Below are 10,566 nucleotides of genomic sequence, written 5' to 3'. Positions count from 1 at the left end.
AGTTTCACTGAGTACTGAATACAATAGTTTTGCAAGTTGTATTATGGCTAACAGTTTTTTTGTTTTCCGTTTTCCTTGTTTGACAGGGAGCAAAGAGGGGATGAGAAGACTACAGTCACAACACAATGGAATAATCTCACCTATTCTTTTGTTCTTTCAGCTATTTAAAGCGAGAGTGCATCCAAAAACCCGAGAAAAGTGCTCAACCAATCTCATTAGGGTACTTTCTCCAATGTGCGCAGTTTTTTTTATGCAGAAGTCTAGCTTGCTTAGCTTTTTGGAGTCATCTAAGATGCCCACAAAAAATAGATAAGTGAAATAGTGGAAAAGTAAAGATCACATTTCATTATTTCTAGAAGAGCAGTAGAGCTCTTCATCTTTGCATTTTTGATTGAATATACAAAATACAAGGTCAAACAAGGTATTTCTTCTTCCTAAGATAAGATTTTGCAACAGAAACTATGCCCCTTTTTTGACAGGTTGTTCTAACACAACCAATGCTTGCTGCTGCTGCTCTTCTTCTTCTTCTTCTTCTTCTTCCACTCCGACCTCTTCTTCTTCAACCTTTGCCTCTACATGTTGTCTACAATATCTGAATATTACTAGACATATAAATGCTGCAAAAGGACCAAAAAACAAACTTTTTAGTTCAGTTTGAAAGTTCAATCCTAGGTAAATTGCCATTTGTTGGAAGATACCATAAATGGCTTATTAGAGAAAAGATCAACTACATCCAACAATAAAGAATGAATTGATTAGCGAATTACCTGTGAAGATTCGTGTTCTGACAGTGGTCAGGTTCCAAAATGCAGTCAATACTGATGCAGCTATCATTTTCTTGTGAGAGCAAGCTCCCCATGTCTCCATCATCCAACATTTCATATAGTTGGCTGTCTCAACAAAATATGCACTTTTAATTCAATTAGACACAATAAGTTGAAGCAACCATCAATAAGAAATAATCTTTGATCAGAATGAAGCACTTATTTACCTTTATTAGATATCTGAGAAGAATAACAAGAATATAGTTTTGGGGCAGTAAAACTGATGAAAAAACCTGTCAAGATTGAACACCAGCAAGTATTTAGTGTTTATTATTCTGAAATTTTATTCTAGAATGTAATACTAATGATGTGTGTTTAGGATAATTGAGTGATCTTACCAAGGGCACAGAGCCTCCATACAGTTATCAAATGGCCATATTCAGCTCCAATTAGCAGGACTGGCACTAACTAAAACCATAGGTACATTTCCAATCAATTACAAGTACCTAGGCATGAAAAATTAACTACAGAACTAGTGCTAAAATGGAAGTTTATAAAGTTGAGAGTAGGAGAATAAGATAACATACTTTGAGGGTCATAGCAGGCTCTCCTGAAAAAAGCTCTCTTGTTTTAGAAAGTGCAAGATTTGCAGCTGGAAGTATCAGTCTTCCCATTCTCAAAATGTCATCTTCAGTCAGCTGAAATTCACTCTTTACTTCTGAACCATCTCTGGATTTTAGTATTTTAATGATCCATTCAGAACAATAGTGCATTATTCAGAAGCATAACTTACTAGTTGTAAGTAATTTAAATGTTTACCTTTGGCGAATGGAACGTGAGAAGAATGAAACAACTAAAAACAGTAATCCCAATTGAGAAATAATTGAGAAAATGCTGCAATCAAGAATAAACAAAATATGTCAAATGGAAAACTCTTATCAATAAAAAGAAAAAGTGGGATATAGGAGAAGGAGAAGAAAATATACCTAAAAGTAACTCCTTTCGCAAAACAAGAAGATAAGAAACAGAGAGACCCCAAACCAAACCAGAGGCTTGACCTTGCCACATCCCTCCACATCACCAAATCACTTAATAGAAGCTCAATTCTGTTTATTAAATCACACCCTTCTCCTCCCTTTGCTTCTATTGCTTAAAAAAAGAAAAGAAAAAAAAAGTAAGCACAAGATATAATATATGATGTTAAAAAGTAAAGATTACAATAATCTGAGACATACTTGTTGTATTTGAAAGAACCAAGCTTAGCTTATCTTTCTTGGATTTACCACTATTCCTCTTCTTTTTTGGTTTAAGCACTTCCTCAGCTAACCCCAGCTCTCTATCTTCTCTCATTTCTTGCTCTAACCTTCTTCTTGATCTTCGATTATTACGTGGCGAAGCACCAACTGCAGAATTTCTACTCCTTCGCCTCCTACGAACACCATTAGGCTCAACCCCGTCATCAACCAATTCAAGCTTATCAGCTAGACGAGTCCTGGATTTTCGAAGAGGAGATGGCGAAAGAAGAAGAAGCTCGTGAAGTGGGAGATTGTTACTATAAGGAGGCTTATTAGGTGACATAGTTGGAGAATCTAGTAATCTTGGTGAAGGGACTATTTCAAGAGAGACTCTTGGAGTAAGGGATTCATTCTCTTCGTCATATCGGCGGAGTCTTGAGAGTCTTGATGCTGATTTTGTTCGGCTTCGTGGCTCAGATCGATGAGATGGAGGAGTTGTATCCATTGTTGAAGCTTGAGAATTTTCAAAGAATACAAAATTTTGCAGTGTTTTTGTTGGTTCTTGATTGTTAAGGGGAGGAGGGTATGGACAAGATTCTGGTGCGATTTGAATAAGATGAAAGGAGGAAAGAGCCGTTGGAGGAGATTTATCTTTTTTCAACAATTGATTATTTTAGCGGCGAAATTTGGGGCCATTGGGCTTTTGATTCGAATTCCCAACGGTAGGAAATGGGAGGCAAGTCCGTTTGTTAGCTTTTGACCTTTGTGGGCTTTTGGTGCACTTGGCCTCCAGCTGCAGTGTTTGGTTCTACTTGTTTCTTTTATTTTTCTCAGATTATTTTGACATTGTTTAGGCGTTCAGTTCCAAAATCTGCTTATGGGATCATTGTATATTTGTATTCTACTTCTAGTTAGTCTCCAATTGATCAATCAATTTGAATTTTCATAAAGCACTATATATAGTCTAATTAACATAAGTAATTATAGTTTGTCTAATTACTATTTGTAGCTATTGTTCAATTGTTATCAGTTTGTATCAGTCGTATTTAGATGCGCAACGAATACAACCAGTGTCAATTGTATTTGTTCGTGCAATTATATTCATTACGCAAACGAATACGACATGTATCAACTGTATTCGTTCATGTAATGAATACAATGAAGGTGAAATACAAGGATTTATACAATATGTATCGACTGTATTCCTACACAGAAATACAGAGTCAAACTCAAGACCTTCGCTTACTAAGCGGGCGATCTAACCAACTAAGCTGTGAGAGCTTATTGCTCTCTTGTTTCAGTTCAAAACAATTGATCTCTTATTTCAGTACTATATGTGGATTTGCTATAAAATTCAAATATAGCTACGAATAATAATATTCTGAAAGTATAGCTACAAATTGTAAATACACTGTATATGTTTGTTGTCTCCGCGTAATTTGCTTCCGAGTTCCCACTAGTTAGTATAGCTTATCTAAATTATTTGCTTCAATTTAGCTAATTTCGTATTCATTCCTAGAAATCTGTGTCCAACTTGGTTCATCTTCCAATCTCCAAGCTATCAAAATGGGCATTTGTCTTCGTACTTTTTTTCCCTTCAAAATATTTATATATTATCTTTGCCAACTTGAGATTTGCACAGTTTTTGTAATCTCAAAGCAATAAAATAGTAAATCAGAGAAAATTTCAACTCTGAAAAAGAATTCGTTGCATAGTGGCTCTAGTCTATTTTAACGCTCTTTGCTTGCTTAAAAAAAATGTTTCACAAAAACCAGCAATTGACAACATAATTTCTAGCTTCTAGTATGTCTCAACAGAAAGCTTTTGTCCTTTCAACTCCATCTTCAAGATTAAACAGATCGCAGGCAAAAGGCAACCACAGCCAATTCATCAGTCCCAAGACCACTCCTGCAATATATTTCTACAATACTTTCATCATTCATTGATTCATAATTTCCCAAGCAAACAAATAAATCAGGTTCCTTTATCCATTCTTTCTGGGATAGTGAAACATTTATACAGTTTACAAGCACTTATTCTACTTCAAGGCGGTCTTACAAGAAGTAACAGAGCATATACCAGCCATAAAGTTGGGGATACAGCCCATCTTGATATTGTACTATTATCTACTATATCACATTTCCTTCAATGATTGACCGTGAGGTTCAACGAGCAGCTTCAGATCACCACATTTCACTCGCTCATCAGATGAAATCTGCTTGCTTTTTCTCAATTACATGCCTTTGGCAGAATGCTTTTATCCCGTGAAGACCATCATCGACCTATGATGGCTTAAATGCAACAGCTAGTAGGAGCCAATTATCAAGTCCCATAGCAACATCTGCAACTATTATTATATGGTTTTGGGCAGATTTGGAACAATTTGTCAATGTGACAAAGAAAAGGCTTATTGTTGTTTGGCATTTCTGGAACAAAAGGCTTTGATCCTGCCAAGGCCTTCCTCAAGAGCTGAAATTTCCACAGCAAAAGTTACTCTTACCCAATTCTTCAATCCAAGTGCCTCCCCTGCAATACGTTAATATTTATGAACATGCAAAAATACTCCTGCCTGAAGTTCTACATCTTTAATGTTGTCAACAGAGATGCAACGGAACAACTTACCAGGTAGAACAATTACAGATTCCTCTCTGGCAAGTTTGGTGCAGAATTCCGTATCATTGTCGATGCCTTCCAGAAGTGACATGTTTAGTTTTGCCTAATAGAGATGAGCAAAAATAAACTATTCAGAATCTTTATCCAACTAAATACTGAAAAATATGTATATCTGGACTAGGGTGTTTATAGCGATACCATAAGAAACATGGATCCTTGTGGCTTGTATGGAGTAAAGCATGGAATCTCCGTTAGACCACCATAGCAAATGTCTGCTGCTTTTCTAAGTAGGTTTATGGTATTAGAGTAGAAATCTTCAGGTGTTTCATCCAGAATACGAGTAATAGCACCCTCAAGAATGACAAGGAACAAGGTTAGATACTTGAATTTAGTTTCATTTGTTCGAAAGATAATCTAAATCGCACAAAAATACTTTATGAAAGATAATGTGCAGGATCCCCATTTCATTCCAATTCAGATTGAATGAATTTCTACTTTTAAATACACAAAGACAGTTCTACTAAAGATTTTAATGGAATCACAAGGAACACTACGCATGATAACTCGGAAATATGGAAAACAGTATATGTCCAGGAAAAGAGCTAAGCATGTTATAATTTGGACAATGATGCAATAATCAATCATCATTTACTGATCATCCCAAGTAGCCGACACTATGCATTCCTATTCAATACAAAAACTTTAGGCCAGGTATCATCATGACAAGCATGTTTCGACAAACTTGAATAAAGGATGCTTTTATCACATTTGTAGATCATGCATCTTGTTATCAACTTATCAAAAAAAATGTAACCAGACTAGTTTGCAGCTCCGAGTAGAACTTTAACAGCATAAAAATGCAACCAGACTAGTTTTCCATGCTTTTAAGGCGAAAACATTTTGCTTGGTCTAACATTTCACATAGTTGCACACTATATCAAACCTTTCGAAATAAATCCCAGTATAATATACCATAGTGAGTGTAGAAGGGTCAGCAGAGATTTCAAGGCAACTTTTGATGGACTCCACAACCTGAGATCAGAAGAAGAAACTTAAGATTCTTATTTCTGCATATAGATTTTTGCATGTGTGGAGTGTAAATATAACACCCTTACGAGCAAGTAGAATTGCTACTAATGGGGCCAACTGTAAGTTGATTTATCATTTATGCAAGCCTTTATGTGGTTTAGGGCGTAAACGACATGTATGACTGGAAAACCAATCTTTGTTATTTTGTCCCTTATTCATATTTTTCCCTTAACAAAAGAAAGAAAAATGTAAAACTTATTTTTTCCCATCAGAATTTCCTGGTGTTTTTCGCTTTACAGAGAGAGAGAGAGAGAGAACCCCATGTTTTTGAAGGATGCCATTGCGATCACACATCACGATCCAACCAACTCGCCAACCAGGAACCATCCATCTCTTTGATATGGAGCCAATGGTCAGAATAGGTACAATTTCTCCAAAGACTCCCATCGGCACAAATGAATTACTACCAAAAACTAGATGACCATAGGTTTCATCTGATATTACTAGCATTCCAAGCCTTTTTGCAGCTTCTGCAATCTGTTACTCCCATTTAAGAAACCAACAATTAATGAGCAAACCTCAATCAATGCTTTAAACAAAATAGGCACAATCTAATGCAACAAAGAAATGACCTTTTTTAAATGTTCACGCTTGTACACATTCCCACACGGATTACCGGGGTTTATAACAACCATGGCAACAGTACGATCATCGGCTAGAGCCTCAAGCCCATTGGTGTCAACCTCCCAATCCTGATCAGAGAGAAGATCATAGTACCGCACTTCGAGACGGCTAAATGTGGAAAGAGCTTCATATGTTGGATACCTTGGTCTAGGAAGCAAAATGTTAGCACCAGGTACGGCAAGAGCTGTAATTAGGACTTCTATTGCTTGCTTAGCCCCAGCTGTGACATGAACATCATACGGTGACAATTCGTACGGATAATCACGAGACAGAAATTCTGCAATTGACCTGGTAAATATTTGAAGCATCAACATTACTAAGACTAGTTCTTGTCCTTCTGCAGTACAATTACATTTTGAAAAAGAATTTAAGTACTATCTATTGACGTGGGGAATCTTAGTAACTCAGTTGCTTTGATACCTGAACTTTCACCTTGTTGGTGAGGGCTCAATTTCGCATCTTGTATTATTCCTTTTCCCAATTTCCCACCCCTACCCCCAATGTAATTAAAAAAAAAATCTACTAATGTCGTAACAAAATCAGGCCATCTGTAAGATAATTATAAGTAAATCTCTGTGATGAGTATTAAATAGTAACTTCCGCGAAATCTATTTCAGTAGAGCGTATGATATCGATGGTCCGAGGTAGAGCACTTAATGGACTAGGGTGGCCTCATTTCGCCTTACCAACCCAGGAAAACTCTGAATATAGGCCTAGATCGTTTGTACAGACAAACTTTTGGGTGCTAAGATCCAAAGGCGTCAGAGGCTGTTACCCCGTGGCCAACTCGAAGGAGCTGAAGTTCGACGCAGAACTTTTTGGTTGTTAAGTTATAGCAAGACTAAGCAACATCCAACAGCGTAAGTCCTTCTGGGGTAAAAATGATAACTATGATGCTATAAGGGGTAAAAAAGATCTTTAGACAGTATGTTTAAAAGGGTAGCCAGGTGCACTAAGCTCTCGCTATGCATGGGGTTTGGGCCGAACCACAAGGTCTATTCTACGCAGTCTTGTATTTCTGTAAGAGGCTATTTTTACGGTTCGAACCTGTAACCTCCCGGTCACATGGCAACAACTTTACGTTACATTGTCTGTTTATATAACTTAAATCTATCCCAAGGTCAGAACTTTAATTAAAATGAACCCCCAAAAAGAAGAACTATTGAAGATAAAGTTAGGAGAAAGAAAAGGGAGAAATCTGAGGAGAGTTTTAAAGTTACCTCCTGGCTTGAAGAATAGTAGAATTTGGGGCATAGCCATTGCATTTACCAGATTGGAGTGCATCAACAAGAGCGTCCTCTGATACCTTAGTTGTTCGAAAACTTGGAAAACCGCTGGGATCGCCATGGCTAAGAGGGATTACAGTTCTTGTATCACTTTTATTAATGTTTTCATTTAAAGTGTTGAGATAACTTCTAATAGTGCAAGCTGATGCTTTCTTTGCATCTTCTTTTCCTTGAAAATTCCACCTCGAGTTTGAGAGAAGTTCCATTTCCACTTACTACTTTGTAATATCTCTTTGGTTTTGAGTAAGATTATTCAACTTTGAGATATAGCCTGAAGATATATTTGTGACCAAAGTCAACGCAATCGTTCGTTAACTCCTAACTACTGAACTGAACTGTGAGTCAGTGTTACTCACTGATTAGGTAAGCGCGTGTCCTTCACTTTGACAACCCAAATGACCACAAACTCACATTTCTCTTCTATTACTCCTTCCGTTTATAATTTAGACGACTTAATTTTAGTCGACAGGAAATTTAAGAAAAAGATTGACTCGGTATAAAATTTAAGAAATTTTTTTTTTTTTTATGGTATTTGTGTGATTATAAAAGTTTATCATTAAGGATAAAATAGAGAATTTAAAGTTAAATTATTTTTAAATTTAAAAATATTTCATTTATCCAAGTTGATCGACCAAGGCTAAAAGAGTAATTCCATATTTCTATTAAAATTGCTACTTCTATCGGTGATGCCTATGAGAAATGGTGTGTTAGTGGTGTATAGAAACAGGCTACCACAACAGACTCTAGAAGCACCCTTCAATCTTTCTCATTCCGCGAAAAAACAGACGCGAGATGACTCTTTTATTCTAACTATCTTCATTAGTTTATGCTACCCTTTCACTTCTCTTCATCTTCTCAATTGGGTCTAACTAACTTTGGTATGTTTTTCTTTTAATTTTTGCCCAAATCTTCTTTCGTTCTCTATAGATTTTTTAATTTTATGGCTGAAATTCTGCCTAGCCTTCTTCAACTTTCTCCGGCCTTCATTTTCTTTCGAAGTTTGTAATTTGTTTAATCTGTCATCAGCTAAAAAAGGTCTTGATTTTTGCACAATTCAGACACTAGATATTTTCGTTTTTATGCATGTTAATGTGTCAAGAGAGAAACTTTAATGGATTTTCTTTTCGGAATTTCGAGTATAATTATTCTTTGGCTACTTGATATCATCTTACGGCTCTAATTTTTTCAGTTGATGTTTCTTATTGGAAAATTTATGCTCCTTCTCTATTCTTTGTGCACAAATTTATTCATCTTGCAATAAACTTTGTGGAAGTATTGACACTTAATTTGGATTTGCATTTGGACAAACTAGCCCCTTTTTGTAGAAGTACAACAAATTGTGTCATTGCCATGTCTGCATGTTGTTCTTTTCTCTTGCATTTGCTTTGTTTATTGCTAATATAAAGGATTTGTTCGTTTTATTCATTTCAGGTCGTCTTAATCATAATCAGACACACTATCAATTCATTTTAGGTTTTCTCTCAAAGTTTGATTATGTAATTATGAAGTATATTGTGTGTTCACATAAGTTGTTTTGTTTGTGATATATGCCAATGAAATTTATTTTATATTTTACATATTGTATATCCATATTAATCAATGTTAAACATGTAGTTAAAATTTGAGTTTAGCATTTTTTTTTCAAGCCTCGATCTTTAGAAAAATATTCAGGGCTTGAAGCAGCTAATAGGGCTTTTTTTACTCTATTTTGTTGCAAAAAATGGTCGCTTAATTGAATTTATTTTTATAATGTACAAGTTCAATTATATATATTGAATGATGCTAACTTATCTGGCAGTACTTCTTTCTGCGTACTTATTATTTTTTTAAGGTCTTTTGTTTCTACCCAATTCTACTACCTTAAAGGATCAGTACTAAAGGGTGCATGATCTATTCTGAATCCTTTAGAAATCAGCCCCTCTCTATGCTAATTTAGACCTAACTGAATCTAGAAACTTTTGGGTTCTTTTGATGTGGTGATTGCTTATACAGCTCCATCTAAAGTATAATGGAAATTCTCCACAAGTTAAAATTTCAGAAGCTGTTATAAAGATGGAAATATTTATAGAAATTCAACGTAAGTCAAACTTAGGACTCCAGCGGCTATTAGTAAATGCTATGCCCATAAACAGAACACCCCAAAATCAGAAGTTGCAGCATGTTAGCCAAATGAAAGTTAGCACAAGGTGATAGCACTCTGAAAATCCACCAAAACCTAAAAGCATTGTCTTAAAATTTTGAAATATACCCATCCTATGATAAAATAGATGAATACTTGGACAAAAATTCTCTCTATATGCTTTGATAAATAATCTTGCTGGTTTAGAGCTTTCTTTCTAAAATCGAGAAAATAAGGTCACATCAAACTGATTTGTTTCCAGTTTACTAAAGTATATAATACTCCTTAATGAGCACTGCAATTGTTTTGGAGGAGAGGGAAGAGTTAGAGTTTTAAAATTCTCTTTTTGGTTTGTGTACATAAATTTTATTTCAGGGATCATGTAATATTTTAATTTTGACAGTTCTAGTCATATCAGTAATATCCTTGTGTGTTGTTAAGTCTGTTTGGCAGCTATTTTAGCTGAATAGAAGTTTTTTTTATGTTAAATGTGTACAAGGAAAAAGACGGTCTTAAGTTAGCATCTATGGTTATGTCTTAAATAAAAGTTGGACAAGAACAACAAAGGTGACTGTGCAGCTAGGGACTAGGATTCAACAGCTCATGGATGACAGATCAAGAAGTCATGTATTCCGATGATATCTGCATTTGAAACAAGTATAAGAGTTTCACTATTTTATGATTCACGCCACCATAATACTCAGGTTGAATATCTCGACTGGATCTTTAATTTAAAGTGGGGAGTCTTAACGGAAGCTAAAGCACAAGAGTCAGGGGTCAAGCTGGTGACTATGGGGGCTTGGAGGAGTAGTGGGGACGCAAGCGTTGCGCAGTGC

At 35.7% G+C, this 10,566-nt stretch overlaps 2 protein-coding genes and 1 long non-coding RNA gene across 4 annotated transcripts; 1 reads left to right on the top strand and 2 right to left on the bottom strand.

Moving 5' to 3' along the window:
- Positions 1-319: 319 nt before the first annotated feature.
- LOC104104104 (reticulon-like protein B17) lies at positions 320-2,664 on the bottom strand. Of its 2 annotated transcripts, none has more exons than XM_009612117.4 (8): positions 2,000-2,664; positions 1,751-1,907; positions 1,584-1,658; positions 1,352-1,493; positions 1,163-1,232; positions 992-1,057; positions 768-890; positions 320-617 (listed from the first exon to the last, which is right to left on the bottom strand). In XM_009612117.4, exons 1-8 carry the CDS (start codon positions 2,502-2,504, stop codon positions 460-462), a joined length of 1,296 nt encoding a protein of 431 aa, XP_009610412.1. In that variant the 5' UTR covers positions 2,505-2,664; the 3' UTR covers positions 320-459. The 2 variants fall into 2 exon arrangements, with proteins under 2 accessions (XP_009610412.1, XP_009610404.1); XM_009612109.4 differs by having other exon boundaries at positions 1,751-1,913; positions 2,000-2,662.
- Positions 2,665-3,965: 1,301 nt separating this feature from the next.
- Positions 3,966-7,946, bottom strand: LOC104104119 (tyrosine aminotransferase-like). Its single transcript, XM_009612127.4, has 7 exons — positions 7,546-7,946; positions 6,274-6,613; positions 5,960-6,178; positions 5,585-5,644; positions 4,811-4,963; positions 4,622-4,715; positions 3,966-4,525 (listed from the first exon to the last, which is right to left on the bottom strand). Exons 1-7 carry the CDS (start codon positions 7,815-7,817, stop codon positions 4,407-4,409), a joined length of 1,257 nt encoding a protein of 418 aa, XP_009610422.1. The 5' UTR covers positions 7,818-7,946; the 3' UTR covers positions 3,966-4,406.
- Positions 7,947-8,335: 389 nt separating this feature from the next.
- LOC104104129 (uncharacterized) lies at positions 8,336-9,408 on the top strand. Its single transcript, XR_688068.2, has 2 exons — positions 8,336-8,489; positions 9,043-9,408. It is a non-coding gene; the product is annotated as an uncharacterized lncRNA (long non-coding RNA).
- The last annotated feature ends 1,158 nt before the right edge of the window (positions 9,409-10,566 follow it).

The sequence above is a fragment of the Nicotiana tomentosiformis genome, chromosome 7 (assembly GCF_000390325.3).
Source record: "Nicotiana tomentosiformis chromosome 7, ASM39032v3, whole genome shotgun sequence".
In the NCBI taxonomy this organism is placed as follows: Eukaryota; Viridiplantae; Streptophyta; class Magnoliopsida; order Solanales; family Solanaceae; genus Nicotiana; species Nicotiana tomentosiformis.
Note: the sequence above shows the minus strand (reverse complement) of the source record. Positions and strands in the feature narration are given on the sequence as shown.